At 40.1% G+C, this 23,855-nt stretch overlaps 1 protein-coding gene and 1 long non-coding RNA gene across 2 annotated transcripts; one reads left to right on the top strand and one right to left on the bottom strand.

Annotated features, from left to right (window-relative positions):
• Positions 1-477: 477 nt before the first annotated feature.
• On the bottom strand, positions 478-7,146 carry LOC124268256. Its single transcript, XR_006896249.1, has 3 exons — positions 6,690-7,146; positions 894-1,155; positions 478-596 (listed from the first exon to the last, which is right to left on the bottom strand). It is a non-coding gene; the product is annotated as an uncharacterized LOC124268256 (long non-coding RNA).
• Positions 7,147-10,998: 3,852 nt separating this feature from the next.
• Positions 10,999-18,938, top strand: LOC124268238 (carbohydrate sulfotransferase 3-like). Its single transcript, XM_046703277.1, has 4 exons — positions 10,999-11,137; positions 11,754-11,985; positions 13,143-13,563; positions 18,906-18,938. Exons 1-4 carry the CDS (start codon positions 10,999-11,001, stop codon positions 18,936-18,938), a joined length of 825 nt encoding a protein of 274 aa, XP_046559233.1.
• Positions 18,939-23,855: the final 4,917 nt, after the last annotated feature.

Genomic DNA, 23,855 nt, shown 5'->3' with positions numbered 1-23,855 from the left:
CTGATCCACGGGTTAAAGTACTGTTAATGTAATGTAGTGAAACACTTTCAGCTGGTAATGATGTTCAAGATATGATCAGTTGCATGTCAACTTTCCAGTGTTGGACTTTGTATGTTATCAAGGAAATTAATATGACAATAATGTGCGAAAAGGGCCGAAAGCCATTACATTATCTAACCAGAAACCAAAAATGATTGGTTAGTTTGTTATTTTACGCAACATTCAGCAATATTACAGCTATGTGAACCAGACAATCCAGTGATCAACACCAAGAGCATCAATCTACGCAATTGGGATACGATGACAAGTGTCAACCAAGTCAGCGAGCCTGACCACCCGATCCCGTTAGTCGCCTCTTACGACAAACATGGGTTACTTAAGATCAATTCTAACCCGGATCTTCACGGGCACACCAGAAATAGGCTTCTCATGCACATAAGAATGTTTGAAGACAGAGCACAACAATAAGAAGAAATACACTCTAAAAATGAATTTTAATGTCCATTTTAATGATCTTTTGAATTATGTCTCACTGGTTTGATAGTTCACTCAACGGAAAAAACGACACGTCCTCTTAGTCTGATATTGAAGCCTGTCTGTGGATAGAAACAAGAAATATTCATAGGTTAATCAGTTTGCATATTCATAAGGTAAGTAGATTCTGTTCATTTATACGTTTTACACAGAATCAAGTGGATATATCGAAACTTTTAATTTGAAAAACAATTTCAAAAGACGTTTAAAAACTTGTATTACATGCAATCATATTGATGTAGCATATTGTAATAATTGAGGGAGGTATTACAAATATTACGGATCCTTGTGGTTGCTTCATGCTTCAAGCATCCAGGTGCTCACCAAAGGGCTGGGGTCGTTTCTGGATGTACACTTACCATTTCCTTCCGTCCGTCGAACGTTTATATGTATGCTGCCCCGTTAAAGATTCTCCTTCGGGGTTCATACGGACGCTGATGTCCTGACTTTGGACTTCTTCTTGCTCTCGAACTTCTCAAGAGCAATGGCTGACCTGGGTTTAAAGGGCTTCTCTCCAGGGCATGGTGACATGGTTTCCACAGTGGACACTGCTTCAGTGGTTTGCAGGACACAAGCTAAGGCGAGCACTGCCACAGAACACCACGCTTCAAACTTCATAATCTGTCGAAGGAAGCGTACATCATTTTTTAATCATTAGTTGTAATCACTGTGGGGAGACGCTCATCTTCAGCAACCCATGCTTAAGAGGCGACTAATGGGATCGGGTGGTCAGACGCGCTGACGTGGTTGACACGTGTCATCATATCCCAGTTGCGTAGATCGTTGATCACTGGATTGTATGGCCCAGACGAGATTATTTACAGACCGCCGCCATACAGCTGGAACACTGCTGAGTGCGGCGTAAACCTATACTCACTACTACTACTACTACTACCTACTACTTCTACTACTACTACTACTACTACTACTACTACTACTACTACTACTACTACTACTACCACTACTACTACTACTACTACTACTACTACTACTACTACTACTACTACTACTACTACTACTACTACCACTACTACTACTACTACTACTACTACCACCACTACCACTACTACTACCACTACTACTACTACTACTACTACTACTACTACTACTACTACTGATCATCCAACACCTCGAAGCCGAGTATAAAGGTGAACCTTCTTATTGAAGACATTTAGTATCTTACGATCTTAGATAATGAGGTTCATCGAGTAAATAATTGTGACACCTTTATCAAAAAATATAATGAGTGAGCGAGGATTGTTTATGCCGCTTTTAGCAGTATTCCGGGGGACACCAGAAATGTACCCATATGGGGAATCGTACCCGGATCTTCAGCGTGACGAGCGGACGCTTTAACCATTAGGCTACCCCACTGCCTCAAAAAATATCAATGATTGCGATCTGCAAGGTCATGGGTTTTAAGAAGGAGCGTTTTATGTTTATTGTTCAGACAATGTATGCCTTAGAGTTTGTGAGTGACTGTTGCTTTTCGCCACTGTTTGTAATATTCGACCATGTCACGAAGATCTAGAAATAAAATCGAATCTCAGACACACCAACACGGTGCTTGCCCTTAACTCTGAAAAGCTGTCGGCCATAAGGACCTGAAGAAAACAAAAACTGTGGGTCCGAGTGGTTTTCAGTCGGCTTCGGGCCTCAGTACCGAGGGTAATTTCGAACCGAAAGCTGCACAAGCAGCTTGAAGCCCGTGATCAGTGACACATAGTACCATCAAAGATCTTGAGCATCAATCCCATCTGAGTTACAAGAAATAGGGTGATATTTCTGAACCAGAAGGCCTACTGGATGCACAGTCTACGTATAAGCGGTGGATGTTCAGACATCCGTCGCCACAGACAGTTTGAAATTACATTATTTCTGATAGACACGTTAAATATACATGTATGTAGATCCACTAAGATCTTTTGCCAGTTTACGATAAAGTAATATAATACAGTATTTGTTAGGATTCAATGCGCGAACGCGCTAAATTGAATGTATGGCAGCCTGAATACATGACACGTTTTATGGAAACGAAGAATAAAAGGAATTTGTTGTCTATAACATGTGTCATATATTCACGTTTGTCCAACTTCTAAATGCCTTTCAAGAACTTCATGGCAGCCCCTGATCCTTCATTGGAGAGTAATAAATTACAAATGTCGTGCAGACAACCTTTGTCCAAATTTCCATAGAAACGTTATACAGTACTATTTTGTGCTACTGGTAGACGGGGCATGCTAACCATTTTCTCAAATACCTTATGTCATCGCTGTCTTGTAATTTTCTCCAATATATTTGCTTTTTTTAAACCGAACTGAATCTGTTTGGGTGTTAACATTTTACGTATATTTTAGAGAGAATAAACGTGAAAAACAATGAAAGTATATTAATTGCCAAGTAAGCTAAACGTATGATCAAACATCAAATGACTGAACACCTACATCTACACTCGAATATGCAAAATATTCATCAGGTCAGCTATTTTTCAAAATTTTAACAAAAGGAAGAACATTTGACATTCAAAACATATATTGTATCACCTACATTTTTGTTTCTGGAAACTAAATACGTTGTAACAATACTTACGGTGAAGACTTAACGAAGATTATAGAAACCGTGAAAACCTGTCCAAATCAGCAGATGTCTTATACTTGTACACACATGATATACTGAAGTCATGTTACTTAAACAATTTGTACCTTACGGCATGAACCTTGGGCGAATCATTACCCGAAGTAAATACATACCCTTCAGTGAGCACATGACCACTTAACTGATGTGCCACAGATATGACATGATGTGTTGTGCTTTCCGTGCGTTGCATTTTTACCACGGTTTTTTTTGTCTGACTAATCACCATATTTTTTATAAAAACGTAAATATCTATCAAACGGTTTTATCTTCATTATCCTTCCATGAAAAAAATTATACTTAAATTTAATCTTTAATCCCTAACGGAAATATCCAATCACATGGCTCTCAGCCTTTTCCTCATACAGCCATCCACTGGCCTGTGATGTGCTGACTAACTGATCAACGATAAGAAGCTCATCTTATCGCCACGCTTGAAATGACGTTCAAATGACTGTAAAACGTATATGTTTCTGGGTAATTGATACATTCGTATATCCTTTGTCATCAGTCAATATTGCTACATTCCTTAATTTCCTTGAATTAATTCATGCCAAACACACACGCCTGTCAACTGAATCATCAGGATACCTTTCTTGCACATTACTAATGATCTGACGTTCTATTACCGGCTATGTATTTAGCTTCGCTTCACTCGCAGTTTACCCTTAAGCAAAATGTACCTCTTCTGGCCTGACCCCTCTGTGTCAAGGTTTGATGCCATTACATGTAGCAACGGAGATGATATGTTTGCCTTTGTTGGCTTTTGATGAATTGACTGGATCGTCTCCTCGACCAGAACATGGCAATGCCAAGGTTAGTTCTGTGTTCTCTGGTTACTTAGCAGTATTCAGCCTTGCTTAAGGTTTTCGCACGTGTGCTTCGCTTGAGGTGGAAACACTTTCTTTTAAATATACCAGTCACTTTCTGTAAGATCTGTGGTATGTTAATGGCCTACGATTTGTGAGTTCTGTTCTTATAGGGCCATTTTGTAAATGACCAGGGTTGTCCTTTTGCTTCGTGTCGTCGGTTTTGGCGAATGAACTAATAAGAATGTCTGGTAACACTTAAGTAACACAGCAAAGTGCAGACAGAAAACAGTGTAACTTCTTTGAGAGGCATGTATAAGTTGGAGTGCTAAGTAAGGACAAGATATGTGGATGAACAACTTCTTCATTTACAATAAGGAGCCATGTTTTGGTGTAGAATCTAATACCGTTATCAAGCAAGTGATGTACAGAGTAGTAAAGCGAGGCATTGATACATATATGATGTAGTGTTCAACGATAAAGCAGAGAAGCCTGTTAAGTATACACTGCAGCTAGTAAATCAGATCATTGCAAAGTCTTTATCTTATATCCATATATACTGAGGGACATAAATAAGGGAACGACACTTCATTGCTGTGTTCCCTTGTTTATTTTCAGATTTCCTCTCACAGCGCTATTCAAAGCTGGTGATAAAAACTGGAAAATATTAAAGGAACGCTTGAATTTTCCTGTGTCCCTTTATTTGTTTCTCTCAGTATATCAAGTTATCCTTACTTAGAAGACATTTTGTTGAATTTAAGAATGAGATACTCTTCTACATGAAGCTGCTTTAGGTAACAACAAGTCCCCTGCAACTGTACTAAGCATCAATCTCCACACCCTCATGTTGTAAAACATGCTCTACTGTTTAAAACATGATGTTTGTGTTTATGAAATCATTGCGTTATAGGAAAAGATAAATTAATCGCTTTACACTTTTACTATCTGTTGATATATTTGGTAACGATGTATTACTGTGTTTTAACGCAGTAAACGCATAAAGTTTATTGTAAATATTTTCTTCAGTTTCATAATTATCATTGATAGGGTGTTTATATTATTTTCTTATCCTTTAGTAATTACGAAAAGTCAAACTAAACTATCTTAGTGTTGTCAAGTTTTCTTAATTTGTTCAGTCAAAGTCGATGTGTCAAATCTTCGGTAGTCTCGAAGTAAAAACTGCCCCCCCCCCTGCGTGTTCCATCATTTTGCGGTTGTTTCAAAACTCAGACAACTCGAAGTTTTTACGTAAGTCCCTTTAACTTCGACACAACAGTATTGGACTGTTTAACCCAGTTACTTCAGTTCGACATAAACGGTACCATGATTCAGTGGCGTCATTTAAGTGACCAGTGATTCAACAGAGACACTGTAATGTATTGGTGACTCCGTTTTGTTCTATTTAAAAAATAAATCTTTATATCTTCGATAAAACCATAAAAAATATACATCTACAACTATTAATAATCGAAATAGCTAAGATCAACTTACAAAGAGACATAATCGTAGTGCATTATGGCGAAATCATTGACAATGTGTGTATATTGTTTAGTGTGACATTCAGCTGAGCAGTTCAACAATATTATTGATAAATTGGTAACATGCTGCCATTCTGAGTCAATACATTCTCATCGATCGTTTGAACATACAACACGTGGGAGGTACTGTAGAGAATATAGTATTAGAGGGCGTGAAATATCGGCTGTTACAGGATGGATAGTGACAACAGTCAATATAGTTCAAGCACGACGTTAAAACCAATTTCACCTCACCTCACCTGAAACCATACATACAGAAAGACGTCGATAATCGCCTGATTTCTCAGCTATGTAAGTTATAGCCTTTCACGGCAAGCCATCTGTCCATCTGTTAGAGTAGTTTTCCTCTATCTGTGTGTGTGTGTGTGTGTGTGTGTGTGTGTGTGTGTGTGTGTGTGTTTCATTCACATTGTAAATGCTTCTCCTTAAAAACCATCGTCACCTCTACCACCCCAACCCCCTTCCCCAGCCATAAATTATGAATGGTCCCTTGCATGAACCCTCAAAGTAGGCCGTGTCATGCAGGTACAATGCTGGTGTCAAGGTGCACATATTATCATGCATATACTATATAGTATTTAGACTATTAAAGTTGACTAACCCAAATTCGTGCATTTATAAGAGTGAGTGTGTTTAGTTTTACGCCGCACTCAGCAATATTCCAGCTATATGGCGGCGGTCTGTAAATAATCGAGTCTGGACCAGACAATCCAGTGATCAACAGCATGAGCATGTTTTACTAGGGGGGACCACTTGGTGGTAAATCAGCTAGGTATTCAACGAGCGTGTGCAGTGAAATTTCAGTTTCACACGTGCAACTCGCACATCCACCTGTTTTAATGAGCAATTCATCGGTCTCAAATGAAATCAAACGGACTGTACATTTAAACGTTATTATAAATAACGGTAACCTTTGAACAGAGCACTTTTCTTTTTCGTCTTTTTATTGTATATTTACTAACAATGATGTGTATCATTGGTTTACCTGAAAATCGATCTTTTAAATTTTGAATACATGTTTTTCAGAGCAAAGATAAAGGTGTTCATCGTTCTCCAATGTTTTCTTGTTTATGCATTGGCGGGAGTGGTACCGTGGAAAGAAAGACGGAATCCACTTAACCGGATAAGTCAGCGACTGAACTACATTGATTACCGCAGTAACATGCATACTTACCCGCAAAAGCGAAGTGATTTCGGCAGTAGCATGCGTGTGCGTCGTTACGATAGTGGAACCATCCGTCCATACATCGTCTTTGAAGGTACTCTGAAGATCTACCCCGGAGGAGGTGACATTGACATATTTCAATACTTCGATAACCTTCTTCGAAATATTGTTGAAGTGTGAACTTATGTCATGAACTGGAAACAGGTTTCGCTAGATACTGAATAAACGGGATTTCAAGAGATAGTACATGCTTGTTGAATTTGTTGTTGGTGAAGCGTACGAATTACGAGTACAGTGTTGAAACAGAGAAATGCCGATATAGATTAATCAAAAGGATCCGGATCGTTGTAAACTAATTGCCTTTTGAAATTTAAGGCAGTGTAGGTAACTACTGCTCATACAGAACAAGTAATGCCACGAACATATACCTATACAAACATAAACTGACACTCAACTACATAGTACCAACCACCTGTCAGCAGTTTTACGGGCATATATGTTACGGGCATACAAGTACACAAACATATTCCTACACTAATAAATATCGACACGTCTGTGCTTTGAAAAGCGCAATACAGACTCATATCCACACTAAAACATGTACATTATACCAGTCCTAAGTTTTGACGATCTGTTTACCTTCATCCATGTCTATCAATGATCGCTTGTCTCATTATTGAGAGGGCGGTGGGTTAGCCAAGTGGTTAAAGCGGTCGCTCATCACGCCGAAGACCCGGGTTCGATCCCTACATGGGTACAATGTGTGAAGCCCTTTTCTGATGTCATCCGCCGTGATATTTCTGGAACATTGCTAAAAATGGCGTAAAACCATACTCACTCACTCATTATTATGGAACGTATTGGCCCGAATGTTGATTATTAAACATCAGTGCAAAAGGATACTGAGTTTTGATAATCCTCAGAAATATATAATATATATTCCACTAGGGAGTAATTAGATGAGTTAGTGAGTTTATTTTTACGCCGCACTCGGCAATATTCCAGCTATATGGCAGTGGTCTGTAAAAAAAGCGAGTCTGGACCAGACAATCCGGTGATGAACAGCATGAGCATCAATCTACGCAATTGGGATACGATGACATGTGTCAACCAAGTCAGCGAGCCTCACCATCCGATCCCGTTAGTCGCCTCTTACGACACGCATCAGTTACTGAAGATCAATTCTAACTCGGATCTTCACGGGTTAAGATTAGATGAATGGACCAGGGAAAATCGGTGATAACACCAGGTGTTCGCGAAAAGGGTAAGCATGTCCTTTCCCAGCCATTCAACCTTGATATCTATGTATGATCGCCATAACTCACCTTCCACGCAAACGTATTTCTTTTTACGATGTATTGAGGAAGATGAACGTGGTCAATTTAATAACGGGTAACGAAAAATTCAGGCGATAAATGTATATGCAAATGCCTTAACATCCCACAATTGTCATGTTTAATTGCATTTAATGATTTCATTATTTTTCATAACAATTCAAAACAAAATTCTGTATGTTATGTTTGACCATTTCATCAAACGGATATCACAAACACATTATGTTCTTATGAGCAAAGCTTTAGATACTGATTCAATTATACATTGTCAAAATTTGAATACCCAAGCTTAACTACTCGCATCGGCAATCAATCAAAGAATTCGTCTTCAATTGAATATATAATTTCTCAATCGATTGCCAGATGCTGGCCGTATTATCACCGAACAACATCTCCAATGATAGGCACGCGTCTGATATTTACTGACTGTGTAAAGTGATTCTGTCCATCATAAACCCGAACATCAGTTAAGAAAGGAATATTGATTTCGATTTTCTCTCTGCGTCATATGTCGCTACAAGAATTGGCTGTATCAGACAAGGCAACATATTTTATGGATGAAAGCTTCTTTCTTCTATACTGAAATGTGACATTTCGGTACAAAAGACTTCAATACTGCCATGAAAGAGTGGGTGATATCAATCAAAAGAGACATTCGAAGGCGTTTCATCGGGAGATGCATACCTTTACCAAGACGTGGAATATAAAGTGATATATCCCGCTTGGTAAATTATGGAATGCAGGTGAGTAACACCTTTAATTCCTACTTTTAATCGCATTTAAGGTAAATTGTAAGCAATTTGTTGGAAAATGTATAATCTTTAGTCTGTTTCAGCGTTACAGAGGATATCTTTGCAATTGCATCATGTGTTGTGAGTGATTTAGTATAGACGCCGTATTTAGCAGTATTTCAATTATGTTACGGCCTTCAGCTAAATGTGGAAGGAAAGTTGAAATAATGCAGACCTCGGACGTTTGCCACTTTGGTGAAACCAGCAAGCAGGGTCATGCTAATGACTAACCGAGAATCTTAACCGGGACAGTCCAGACTGAACCCTAAATCATTCGGTTTCTGGCGCACCAAAGCGCCGCAACATTGCACAGGGAATTACGTTTCCCTTCACGACTGGGAATGAGTGAATGAGTGAGCTTAGTTTTATGCTGCTTCTAGCAATATTTCTGCAATATCACGGCGGGGGACACCAGAAATGGGCTTCACACAGTGTTACGTACCATGTGGGGAATCGAACCCGGGTCTTCGGCGTGACGAGCGAGCGCTTTAACCACTAGGCTACCCCACCGCCCCTGACTGGGAATGTCTCCACCTAATTTCCCATTATATTAGAAAGTAAATCCCTTATACATTGATCTCCAATGTATTATCTCTTTGAACAATTGTTCATCATCAAAACATTATGAGCAGATTTTTGCTGACTTGAATGGTTTTTGTTTTACTATTGTACAGATGTTCCCCGTTGAGGATTTTTCTCATGTTCGCTGCAGCTGGATTTGTGTTGACTACATTCTATTCTTTAAATGCGGGTACGTATTTTGCTGTAGTCACCATGCTTTAATTTTACTGAATAAATAATTGATTGATTATGTCAGACATGTATTTGAACACTGTGGATATTTTGTCAGTCGAAACGACCTCTGTTACACCACCATTGAGTGAGTAAGTATAGTTTTACACCGCACTCCAGTAAAATGGCAGCGGTCTGTAAATAAGCGAGTCTGGACCAGACAATTCAGTGATCAACAGCATGAGCATCGATCTACGCTGTTGGGATATACACCACCATTGACAAACTTGTTCTTGTGGTTGAAGCGTTCGCTCGTCACGCAGAAAGACCGGGTTCGATTTACCATGGGTACAATGTGTGAAGCCCATTTCTAGTGTCCCCAGCTGTGATATTAGTGGAACATTGCTAAAAGTAGCGTACAACCTCACTCATTCACTATGAGCTAGCGTACTTGGGTAAGGGTATCATTAAAATTCTTTGTATATCTTAAATTTGAAAAATGTATTAAATAATCGACTCTCTACCCCTGTTTTATCATAATAGCTCTCGCATGTGTTGGGGCGGTGGGGTGGCCTAGTGGTTAAAGCGTCCGCTCGTCACTCCGACCCGGGTTAGATTCCCCACATGGGTACAATAAGTGAAGCCCATTTCTGGTGTCCCCCCGCCGTGATATTGCAGGAATATTGCTAAAAGCGGTGTAAAATTAAACTCACTCACTCACTCACTCGCATGTCTAAGTAAATAGCTGATAAAAAAATATATACTATAATGGTTGTGTTGAAAGTGTACCTCATTGTGAAGAATAAAGCGCCGTGTATTTGCTCTGAGAAAAATCAGAGATGTTAATCTTCGGATATAAATCCTGGAGGAGTGAGTGAGTTTAGTTTTCAACATCAAATCCTGGAGGAAATACAGAAATTGTATTGTTCATTATTCTCTAATGCTGACAATTCAGGTCAATAACGTTTCATCAAGTTGACCAGTTAACGTATTTTCGCTAATTTCATTCATATCGTTCAGAAAATACTGGACCCTTGAAGATCCGAGTTAGAATTGATCTTCAGTAACTGAAGCTTGTCGTAAGAGGCGGCTAACGGGATCGAGTGGTCAGGCTCGCTGACTCAGTTGACACAAGTCATCGTATCCCAATTCCGTAGATCGATGCTCATGCTGTTGATCACTGAATTGTCAGTCCAAACTCGATTATTTACACAACGCCGCCATACAGCTGTAATATTACGAGTGCGGCCTAAAAATAAACTCACTCACATTCACTCAGATAACACTGTCATTATTCATCTTATTAAGGTGGAAGTGAGCTGGAAAGCGAACCAAGTTATTTTCGGATGCTTCAAACATAAACGGAAGTTGGAGCAACAATTAACTCACATGAACTCTTTGAAACGTTTCTTTTTCTTTTTTTAAGAGGATCTTACTATGCATACGCAAATACTTTCTCATATGGCCATAAAGAGACCTGAAACGCAAGACATTGTGTCAAAGCAAGCGTCGGTTGAAATGAAGATGAGAGAGATGCCGCCTGTTGGATCCAGATCTCCATCTTTGTCAACTGACAAAGGGAGGTTACCCGTCACAGAGGGTGAGTGACCCGTGGATTAAACTGCAAATAGTATTACTGTTGCGTCACTGGAGTCAGCTTAAAAATGAAAGTTCAGTATCATAGAAGATAGTCTCCTGAATGAATACCAAACGGTTCCGTGGTTATAGATTGGCCAAGCAAGCAGATTTTTGGTTCCAATAAACCGAAAAAGAAATGATGTCACGATTTGTTTGTATTATTATTACTTCTACTACAAGCATATCCACTGACACGGAGTTAATCTCCTATGTGGGGCCCAGTGGTTAAAGCGTTCGCTCGTCACGCCGAAGAGCCGGGTTCGATTCCCACGCCGTGATACATGGGTACAATGTGTGAAGTCCATTTCTGGTGTCCCCTGCCGTGATATTTGCTGGAATATTGCTAAAAGCGGCGTAAAACCCAACTCACTTACTTACTCACTCACTCACTATTCCTCTATGAAACATAATATAGTGGAGATGAGAGGAAATATGTTTTAACGGCGCCCTCTGTTTCGTGTATGCGTGCGCGTGGGTGCTCGTGTGTCTGCGTGTGCGTTTGCTCTTTCGTCTACGGAGAGACACTCTATTCACTTGACGACAAAGGCAAGAACAAATAACGGTTGTACACATTTCAGACAATGTGATCGAGGATCTTGATTTGATGATGTCCAGAGATTTGCCCCCATTGAAATCAGCTTCTCGGACCAACCTTCTCATTGTGACGTACATGCGCAGTGGCTCATCTCTGACCGGGAACTTGTTCGAGATGGATCCGAACGTGTTCTACGTTTTCGAACCCCTGCACGATCTGAAATGGTACAAGTGGGGTGAGAACATACATCTTCAATACCTCACGTCAAGGCGAAAGTAAGTAAAACTATCAATTCTCTAAACTGTGCCAGTAAGTGAAGGAAGAAAAGTGAGTGAGTGAGTTTAGTCTTACAGTCCGTTTGATTTCATTTGATACCGATGAATTACTCACTAACACACAAAAAAGTTGTTAAACAAACTATCATTATTTTGTTGTCACTTTTCGCTATTTCTTACGACTTTTTATTCGGGTGTCCAAAATTATGAGACAAATCATCAGAGTTGGTTTGTCGATTTCATGTGACTGTGCAAAGTTTGATTTTGTTGCATTTATTAGATTTTGTGTTAGTGAGTAATTCATCGGTCTCAAATGAAGTCAAACGGACTATACGCAGCACTCAGCACTGTGTCAGCTATACTGGATAAGCATGGGTTGCTGAAGACCGATTGTAACCCTGATCCTAACAGATCCGTCTTTTCTTCCATCAACCCGTGAAGATCCGGGTTAGAATTGACCTTCAGCAACCCATGCTTGTCGTAAGAGGCGACTAACGTGAGCGGATGGTCTGACTTGGTTGACACATGTCATTGCATTCCAGTTGCGTAGATCGATACTCATGCTGTTGATCACTGGATTGTCTGGTACAGACTCGATTATTTACAGACCGCCCCCATATAGCTGGAATATTGTTGTGTGCGACGTAAAACTAAACTCACTCACTCACTAACGAAACTGTGGACAAGCGTTTCTTCATATATGGACATAAGTTTTTTTAGGTGTTTCACGTAGCCACCAAATTCTGAACATGGGTCAGTCGGTCGGAAATTTTTTTTTTTATAAAGACAAAATTATCTGAATAATGTTCTTGATTCTCATTTATTCTTATTACAATTACTCGCGTTCTCTGGACTGCTGATTAAAAGATAATCATTATATATATTTTATATGACGAGGTGATATGTTAGGTTCGAGTCGGCGGTGTTGGAATGAAAAAAAAGGTTTTGGGTTTTGGGGTTAATTTTGTTTGTATATTTTTGTTTTGTTGTTTTTCTTTATTTGTTTGGGCGGGTTTTTGGGGGGGTGCAATATAATTGGAAGGGTCGGTCGGGAAGCCAAGAGGTTAAATCGTTCTTCGATCCACCAAAGGCCATAGTTCAAGATCCCACATAAATACAATGTGTAAAACTGATTACTGTGCCCTCGTCTATTTCAGTGTCATGAAGGACTCAATATACACCAGAATTGCTGGCAAGACCATCCGACGCATTTTCCGTTGTGATTTTCCCAAACTTGACATTGCTACGCTGACCCAATATCACATGCAATCGAGTGACAGCACCAAATCCTACCACTACTGCTTACAAAGATATCCTGGTGCTCTTAACATCTTAAAGTGTATTCCAATCCTCTACAAGCGCTGCAAGGCCGCTAAGGTGGGAGTCATAAAGACAATCGAATTCCCCATAATTTCAGCCAAGTATCTTGCTACCAAAGACAGATCTCTGAAGGTGCTCCATCTCATTCGCGACCCAAGAGCAACATTACTTTCGCAAGTTTTACACGGCCGCTTCTCTTGGGACGCCATTGAGGAGGAATCGTCACAGTATTGCAAAAAGGTATTAGAGGACATCCAGGTGACAAGACGGTGGTATATGGAGTCTCAAACGAGAATTAAAATATTGTTTTATGAAGATTTGTGTCAGAATCCTTCGGCAGAAGTAAAAGAATTATACAAGTTTGTTGGGCTGAATTACACTGAAAACACCGAGATTGGAGTAAAAAAATTAACCTCAGCAGCTAGCGATAGAAGATGTGTAATTTGTACTCAACGGAAAAACTCAAAAAAGGCATCAGAACGATGGCGGGGAAAAATGAGTATGGGACATGTTCGGATTATTGACAGGAATTGCCAGAACCTCTACAGGCAGGTTGGATACCTCCCGGTGGAAAATATTCACATCCTGCGTAATGTATCACACCCTTTGCGCATCATTACACATGTCTAGCAGGACACCGGGTGTTTCTGGCAATCTAGGAGAGTTTATAAGAAACCAGCAAAACAGAAGTATCCACAAGACTGTATAATCAGAAGAGACCTTCAACTTTCCATTTTCATTTTATATCCAATCATTTTCCCTTTATATACAGCCAAATTAAACAGCTTCAAAATTTGGTGCCTAAATTTTACAACCTTTGAGGATCATTTCATCGTGCCTTCTCCACAATTCCGTTGAAATAGCGTTATTTGACTCTTCCTCCAAAGTGGTTAAAGCGTTTGCTCGTCACCTAGAAGATCCGGGTTCGATTCCCAACAGATATACAATGTATGAAGCCCATTTCTGGTGTCCCCCGTCGTGATATTGCAAGAAGCAACTAAAACCACACTTATTCGCTCCTCAAAAGTGGCTTATCACCGTTACACCATTCAAGGCCTCAGTGAAGCTATTAGATTTTCATATGTAATGATAATAATACTGATAATGTGTCCATGTATATAGCGCCAAACTCCACACCAGGTATGCTCATAGCGCTAACAATGAATAGCACAGCACATTATTACCCTGGATAACCCAAGCTGCCTGTTAGGCGCTAGAAGGTTATAGTCACATGACTTATCCCACCGGGTACCCATTTTCTGCTTGGTGAACACAGGCAATTTTGAATAAACTCACTTGTCTAAGGTGACACCACATGTATCACACGTGTTTCGTTGTGGTCCAAGAAACTCTCAGGAGTCAAACTGCCAAACACTTTCACCCATCCACGGACTCTCCGCGCCCAACGTTGCTTAACTTCACCTGATTTGTGACCTGAGATCTTTGCCAAATATGAATCAACAGCGATGATGGCTGAAACGACGACATATTTGACTTGTGCCATTATGTTTCCGTGTGCAGTGAAGACCTGGGATCCCCTTGCGTGTTCAGTCTTTTCGCGAACATCGGCAACTGCACTGTATGTTAGTGTTGTATAATCATTTGCAACGGACTCTTACATTTCTTATAATTATTGAATTTCTCTATACTCTATATTCTTCTGTATATACTTATTTTCTATTTGTCTTTTAATTTTTCAATTTCCTTCTTTTGAAGTTACATTTTTCCATCAGTAATGAATATTCAAATGTATAGTGTGCATCTAAATTTATAGTTATTGTTGTAAATGTATTAGCATACATACACACATATACATACCCATACACACACACACACACACACACACACACACACCTTCGCTTATATCGCAGACCGTCAGCTCGGGGTGTTGAGGAAGTAGGGCTCACACTGAAGCAGATCTTAGACAAACATTGTAACAAACTCCAGGTGAAGCTGGACTGAAACGCCAGGTTACTCAAGAGTACGACGGTACCCCAATATATAGCCGTAAGTTTATGTAAAATGTACCACATATAGTTTACATATTCGGCGTCCGAGTAGTGGTGAAAGCGTTCCATTCTCCACATAGGTACAATGAAGCCCATTTATGGTGTCCCATGTCGTGATATTTCCCAAATGTTGCTAAAAGCGGCGTAAAATCACGTTCACTCATCCACGTGTAGTGAGTGAGTGAGTTAAGTTTTACGCCGCTAAATGGCGGCGGTGTGTAAATAATCGAGTCTGGACCAGACAATCCAGTGATCAAGAGCATGAGCATCGATCTGCGCGATTGGGAACCGATGACATGTGTCAACCAAGCCAGCGATCCTGACCACCCGATCCCGTTAGTCGCCTCTTACGACAAGCATGGGTTACTGAAGATCAGTTCTAACCCGGACCTTCACGGGTTCATTCACGTGTACATTTATTGAGATCAGATGTTCTCCTTCGTGTATATTTATAGATTTCTTTTTATAACTAGTATAACAGTAACATTAAAAATGTGTTTTTAGAAGCAAAATTGTCAATACAAATCATGATCATGTCATGGACAGATTGATAATGTCTTAAATAAAGAATCTGTTTTGAAAAATTAAGCAACATGGCATTTTCATTTCAGATTTATGTACAGCTATGACATGGGATATAATGGACGTATTTCACCACAATTGGTTTTAAAAGCCCAAATATTATTCGATTTTGAATTTCCCGATTTTATGTTAATGTTTATTCAAAAAAACAGAAACTTTTAAAACATCTATGAGTTCGTTCTTGTCCTGATTATCAAAATCAGAGCACGATAATTCGACAAAGCGGAATTTTGAGTCGCATGCTTCTAAGAAATCAGAAAAAACATGTTTAAAATGAGAACAAATAAAAACTTCATTTTCTTTGCGAACATACACCAAAGCAAAATGAAATATCTTAATGCCTCTTTATCATGTGTAATTATTGGAGGTTTGTTTACCCTTCCAGTTAGGGAGTTTAGTTTTACGCCGCACTCAGCAATATTCAAGCTATATGGCGGCGGTACCCTTCCAGGAGTATCTGAATCAGTCGTAAGTATGAACGATATTCAATCATTCAAGTCCCATAATGAGTCCGAATGACGCCAAACGTCAAATAGGCTTAATAGTAATGTTTAATTGCATTCGCGTCCTGTTGATGAATTAAGATTCAAATTGAGCAAAAAATATGATAGGAGTATAACGATTTCAAAGTTTTAGAAGAAAAAAACTGTTACATTATCTATGTTTGTTTGTATCGTTAATTTGTTTGTTTTTTACACCGCACACAGCTATATGGCAGCGGTCTGTAAATAATCAAGTCTGAACCAGACGAGCATCGATCTACGCAATTGGGATTCGATTACATGTGTCAACCAAGTCAGGGAGCCTGACCACCCGATAGTAATAGTCACCAAATAATAATTAGACATGATAATATCATGATGTGGCCATGCCAATTTTTATAATTACATTATTTAGTTTTATCATGACAAAACTTAGAAAAAACACTAATTTATCTCTCATGTTCAGCAGTTAACAAAAGCAGCATAACCTTTCCCATGATAATATAAACATACTAAATACCTGTCTGAGTCGACTGCACCCTATCGACCTCTCAGGGTTGAATCACTACAAAACGATGATTAACAGGGTGCTCGTAAGCAGCCCAGGTCACCTCGCCCCGGCCCCACTGGCAGGACACATAACAAACTCATTCAATAGCAAGCCAAGTGTTTACCTTAAAAGTAATCACAGGGACACTTGGTACAAGTCAAAAGGTGAGTGAGTTTAGTTTTACGCCGCTTTTAGCAATATTCCAGCAATATCATGGCGGGGCACAAAGAAACGAGTTTCACATATTGTATCGATGAGGGGAATCGAACCCGGTTGTTCGGCGTGACCAACGAACGCTTGAACCACTAGGCTACCCCACCGCCCCCACAAGTCAAGATGAGGAACAGTGTGGGACATCATGTTTATAATTGTAAGTGGTAGGTCTAATCTGGAAATGCAGACAACACGCCCAAAACTAAACCTTTGAAATTCTCAACCAGGTCCCGAATGCGCACAAACCAACCAACGAGGACAGGCATTCCGATGTCATTAGTCATATTGATTACAGACACCCTCCATATAGCTGGAATATTACTGAGTGCGGCGTAAACCTAAACTCACACACTCACGATTACGGACACTGTACCCAAACAACAAACTGAGATGACATAATCCATACTAGTTTTGGAGTAAATCGTATATATCCTTATGAATTGTTTCTGATGTCCCCTGCCGTGATTTTGCTTTAATATTGCTATTAAAAAGCGACGTAAAATCCAAACTCACTCACTCGTGTGATATTTGTACGTGTCAATACGCAGCGAATAAACTTGCGGTTTCCGGGAATCGAATACCATATGATCATGTTTTCCAACCAATCAGATTAAAGAACACGGTGACTTTTGGTTTACAATGTCATGTAATAGATTTCAATATGACAGAATAATCAAACAACCAGCCAACATTTCTGCAATGCTAAAGCAGTAAATAAAGCAAGTCTTGATTTCCGGTTCTGAATGTCACATCTCACTGGGGTCTTTTACATTTTAAATGGGAACATTTGTGACTGTCAAAATTTAATATATTCAGAGCGTTAGTCTAGATTGTCTGGTGCAGACACGATAATTTACAGACCGCCGTTAAATACCAATCATACTACTGAGTGTGGCGTTAAGCAACAAACAAACAACAATGATTTGTGCACTTAAAGTTTATTAGGTTGATAACCGTTGTGTGATAGGCATTAAGGCTTCATGAACGCTCCGTCCACAGAGACCAACAAACAGTACACAATGATAACAGGCTCTCCGGGAAAAATCTTACGTAATATTATTCATTTCTTCCTACCCATGTCTTTCAAAACTTCGAGGTGATATCTTAATTCACCTGGTCAGCATGGACATAACTGAAATTGCAAACACTTCACAACCTAAGACCATCGGTATTATAAATAAGGGCCTTTATTAGCGGTGCGTCACTGATGGGATACATGGAATATAGACTGACCTCTTTAGGATGCTTCGCTGTGTTATTTTGAGGTAGGACATACTCACTTCATACAGGGTTTTTTCATATTTCCAAATTGCAGGCTATATTATAAGTTGTTTTGAGTATAATTAACATTTTTATTTAGGCTTAGTTAAGTTTGGGTTGTTAAAGCCGCACTCAGTAATATTAGCGCTATTTGGCGGTATTCTGTGGTTGGTTGGTTGGTTGGTTGGTTGTTCGACGTCGCACCCAGCAATATGCCAGCTATATGGCGGTTGCCTGTAAACAACTGAGTCAGGACCAAACAATCCAGTGATCAACTTAATGATCATCGATCTACGCAATCGTGATACGATGACATGTGTCAACCAAGTCAGCAAGACTGACCACCCGATCCCGTTAGTCCCCACTTACGACAAGCATGGGTTGCTGAAGACCGATTCTAACCCGGATCTTCACGGGTATTTCAAACATAGAAATCGACTGGTAACAACAGAACTGATCCACGGGTTAAAGTACTGTTAATGTAATGTGATGACACACTTTCAGCTGGTAGAGATGGGATTAAAGTTCAAGATATGATCAGTGGCATGTCAACTTGCCAGTGTTGGACTTTGTATGTTATCAAGGAAATTAATATGACAATAATGTGCGAAAAGGGCCGAAAGCCATACATTATCTAACCAGAAACCAAAAATGATTGGTTAGTTTGTTATTTTACGCAGCATTCAGCAATATTACAGCTATGTGGACCAGACAATCCATTGATCAACACCAAGAGCATCATTCTACGCAATTGGGGTACGATGACATGTGTCAACCAAATCAGCGAGCCTGACCACCCGTTCCCGTTTGTCGCCTCTTACGACATGCATGGGTTGCTGAAGACCAAGCTTAAGAGAACAGGCATAAGCTTTGGTAAAAGACTTGCTCATGCTGAAGCGTTAAGTTATTGCTTCCTAAATAAACATTTGGAAACATTCTAGCCGACCTTCACCTTTGTAATACACCCACAACACATCGATATTCAAATGGTTCGTTTTTCTACTTCTCAAACACGTCGACACATCGGAAAATCTTCCTATCTGCTTTTGTTAGTTTTTGTTCATTTAAAAAGAGATTTACGTTGTTCGGGCGAAGATGAGCATTAATCATAATACAAGCTGTGCTGCAAGAGACAGGACTTCGATGTTACTCTTCAATAGAAAATCTACAGTCTAGTGCTGGGATACCGCGGCAGAAGGAGCGGCCGTCACGCATTTTGTTCATGCTAAAGGCATTTAACGTTTCTCAATTGCATCCTCAACCAGCCAGAGATTGGGCGAGCCGGCGGGCGAAAGAAATATGATTAAGTATATAAATGTTTTCACTAATTGTGCAGCTGTTTTTTGACATTTTAAAATATAGATTACTTGGTAATTAAGCTTACAAAAGAAATATATGTATATTTATAAATTGGAGGTGAGAAAAAAACAAACTTACCTTGTTTTTTATGATTCTGCAAGAGTAGGAGTTTAATTTATCACATCAAGACATCTGGCTTGGAAAATTAAGGTAAGACATTTTCATAATTTATTATAATAAATTCATAATGATGATAATAATAATATATGTATTTATATCGCGTTGAATTTCATACATAATGTATGTTCAAAGCGCTACAATATCAAGAACATTAAACTGTCGTAACCGGGATTTGGGTGTTAGTAAACCCTATAACCAGTTACCTATTAAGATGGCCGTTCCGCATTGTCAGGGGTGATGTAAGCTCAAGTTACACACTCGCTTGGTCCATGGGGAATGTTAAGTCTAGGAGTGAGAGGTCAGACGACTGTAACTCCTCAATAAACACATTTCATTCATGTGTTGGCACTCTGGCATTACAAGGAATAACTCAACACTAGGTTCTATACTCACATAGGTTTACTCGATCCCTCTCTTCATTACAAGGTGACGTGGTCAGGACAGGATAGGGCAAGCTCTTCACTAGATATGGAACTGATCGATCGCGATGCGAACGTTCTGCTGACTTTGTAACCCCACCACTTTCTAGTGCTGACGGTATCTTTTTAAGGTGTTCGATCCTGCTCCACCCTTGTCACATGACCCTATACAATCCCTCTGATTTGTTAAAATTTACATCATTCCATGGTCTCATGTCTTGCCTCGTGATCGGAAAATTACTGAAAACTCTCATCGGTGATTCATTGTTCATTAATACCTAGAAGGACTTTTCTGTTCTGTCAATGAGATTTATCCTGTTGTTTGATCCCTTAATTTATTACCAAGCCGTAATAGCATTGCTTTTCTGATGCAATCACCGTAATCCTCACTAACGAATTTGTGGTACGTTTCTTGTATAACAGATGCCTTTTTTAACCTTATAACATCCTCCGCCTGTGGACAAGAGCTGCCCACAGCTCGGAATAAGTAAACATGAGTACATGGAGGCGATGTGTATAAAGACAACCAAATCTACACCCGAAGCAATACAGGAGCACAGAACTCGACTTGGATATGAGAATTTTGAGAGAAATCTGGACAAAAACGCGAAACTGGCAAACATGTCCAAGCTACACTAACGTACGTTCGAAAAATGGGAAGAAAATGGCTCCCATGTTACTTCGTAAAACCACAAAGCATGTACACAACACAACACAATACAATCCTATTCCGTTAAAGTTCATAAAAGTAATAAAGACGATTAAATGTCATTCGTATGACCATATCTGGTCTGATCATTCACAAAAGTACACTTGTCATCGGTCCCAACGAATTCACTAGCAATGTCTTGGGCAGGAAAAGTCACAGCATGAGCTGTCCGGTATTTTGTACCGAACTCCACAACGAAATGTCAGATGGAACACACAGCGAAGAGTTAGTGATGTAACACACACAGTGTGGCAGGATCCCACATGATGATCTTGGTGGTGGCTCGTGGCAAGTTGAAGAATGTCCGCTCATTGGCAGAATGTTATGGGCAAACATGTTGGTGCCCGAAAATCAGCAGACCATGTCTAATTATGGTGCCATAGGTAGGTGTCGGAACAACTTCACGAGCGATGTTAAAGGCGATTATATGAACCATACTATCTTGTGGCGTATGGCGGCTGCAACAATTGTGCCCGGAGTATAGTGGTTGTCACCAAATGAAGTGTGGAGTCAGATGATTGATGGTGGCGGGGATCCGACGACAGTAGAGAAAGTGCTTGACTTCTGTCCCAACAAAACGTGGGCCGGCTATGGAGCTGCAACACTTGGGAAAAAGTGTTAAGCCAAATCCAATATATTTGTGACATGAAGCGAATGTAAACATAGTGTTTAAATATGGAGACATATGTCATTATGAAGTACCTCGATCTTTTCTGGACACACTGCGATGGAGGTAAGTATCAAAATACTATAAGCTTATTAAGACAAAGTACGATACTTACGTACAAATGCGAATTGTAGGACGACTCATTATCCAGTTCCTACTTGTCATATTCATAATATGGAAATGACATAAAAAGATACAAGATCGCAGTCATAGAAAGCATGGACGTAATCTATAATCGTCGATATGACTATGAACAATTAAGGTACAACATTCAGTAAATGCTTTGTGGTGTACGAGAAGACAACGAACAACATAGATACATATGTGAGGGATTGAGGGAATACATTGAAACACTGATGAAACTTGATCCTATCAAGTAATATTAAGGAGAAGCAACTGGAGAATAATGTATAGTATGTAACAACCGGCTACCCATAATATGTGAGATACACAGTCCGAATACAATTAGTATCTCTATGTCAATGTATATATATTACAATATTGTTGTAAGAATGAGTATTATTATATGACTGAATATGCCTCTGATGACTATGTAGTTAGAATAGAGACAAGAACGAGGATGTATTTCATATGAAAACAGAACTTAATATGACTTTAGAACTTGGGGTATTTATCGGATACCATCACCTATGAAATTCTAAACCATTGTATAATCTCAAGTGCTCAAAGTACCGTACTGACAAGTGTTAGTTGCTTGTTGCACTTGATCACAGTATGAAATATACTGAGTCAAAAAAGAAACTTCACATTCTTTCTTCAGGGCACTATAAAAGAACAAGAGATGGTAAGATGGTTAAATTGTGATTATTTCATTGCTGAGATCTGTGTGATGTACTCGATACACTGACAGTGCCATAATCAGTTCCATTAGGCTACACCGCCGTTCCAAAACATGGGTATACAGAATGTCAAGTCACAAGAATAAAAATGCGAAATTTCTCAGTTCAATATCGTGTATGGCTGCCCCGCGCATTCACCACTGCCAAACACCGTCTCCTCATCGACTGCCTGATGCTTGTGAATACGTGGTTGGGGATTCTGCGCCATTGCTCTTGCAAGGCAGCGCCAAGTTCCTGCAAATTCTGAGGTTGGTTCCTAAGACCACAAAGCCTTCTCCCAAGTGCATCCCAAACGTGCTCTATTGGATTAAGGTCAGTGGACCTCGATGGCCAGTTCATGACGTTGTTTCCAGCGTTTTGAAGGAAATTTCGTGTCAACATCGCGGTATGCGGCCGAGCATTATCATGCTGGAACTGTAGACCTAGGCCATGAGCCGCCATGAAAGGAACGAGTTCAGGGGTGAGCACCTGGTCGCGGTAGGCAGCAGCTGTGAAGTTTCTACGGATGACCAGAAGTCGGGAACGGTTGTTCCCACAGAAAGCACCCCACACCATGCAACTTCCGCCCCCGAATCTGTCGACTTCCTGTACACAACATTGGGCATACCGTTCACGACGTCGTCTCCAGACTCTATGCCTGCCGTCCGCGAATCTGAGGGTAAACCTGGATTCATCGCTAAAGACGACTCGATTCCAGTCTCTCTGGGTCCATAGGAGGTGACGTCAATATTGGCCCACGATATGGACGTCGAGAATGGAGATTGGCAGCCCGCAACCGATTTCGAATGGTCTGTGAGGACAGTCGACCTCTAAACATCTCAGCCCTGGTTCGTGTAGCCGGCCGAAATCTGTCACCTAGGTGACGTAGGACGATTTGACGGTCTTCTGCTCGTGACGTCACACGTGGACGACCCGACCTTGGGCGATCAGAAGTGGTGCCAGTTTGTTGTAGACGACCTCGCAAGTCATACACAGTACGACGGCTGCATCCCATTGCTCTTGCGACGTCAATAACTGATCTTCCCGCTTGCAACATGCCAACGGCACGTTCACGTTGCACATTTGACAATCGTGGCATTTCAAGTACCGTTAGAAGTGTGGTTTAAAAGTGTTTTTTCAATTCTTGAGGCCAATGCAAACACGTGCATATGAAGAAAACTTCGATGCAAAGATCACGTGATCGACTGCACGTGCAAAACCTTATTTGGCACTAACGTCATTTCCACGACGAATGGATGGGTTTGAGTGGGTTTTGCTAACGTTTTTCAAGAGTCGACAGATAGGGATCCCATTTCGGATACATAGATGTATCATCAGAGA

The sequence above is a fragment of the Haliotis rubra genome, unplaced genomic scaffold (genome assembly GCF_003918875.1).
Source record: "Haliotis rubra isolate DU_JTF1 unplaced genomic scaffold, ASM391887v1 Scf137, whole genome shotgun sequence".
Classification (NCBI taxonomy): Eukaryota; Metazoa; Mollusca; class Gastropoda; order Lepetellida; family Haliotidae; genus Haliotis; species Haliotis rubra.
Note: the sequence above shows the minus strand (reverse complement) of the source record. Positions and strands in the feature narration are given on the sequence as shown.

What these genes read in the sequence shown, in the direction of transcription:
- LOC124268238 (XM_046703277.1), top strand. Translation starts at nt 10,999, where the DNA reads ATGGCCATAAAGAGACCTGAAACGCAAGACATTGTGTCAAAGCAAGCG. An exon ending in GAGGTTACCCGTCACAGAGG is followed by an intron (nt 11,138 to 11,753) that starts GTGAGTGACCCG and finishes TACACATTTCAG; the next exon opens with ACAATGTGATCGAGGATCTT. An exon ending in TACCTCACGTCAAGGCGAAA is followed by an intron (nt 11,986 to 13,142) that starts GTAAGTAAAACT and finishes CGTCTATTTCAG; the next exon opens with TGTCATGAAGGACTCAATAT.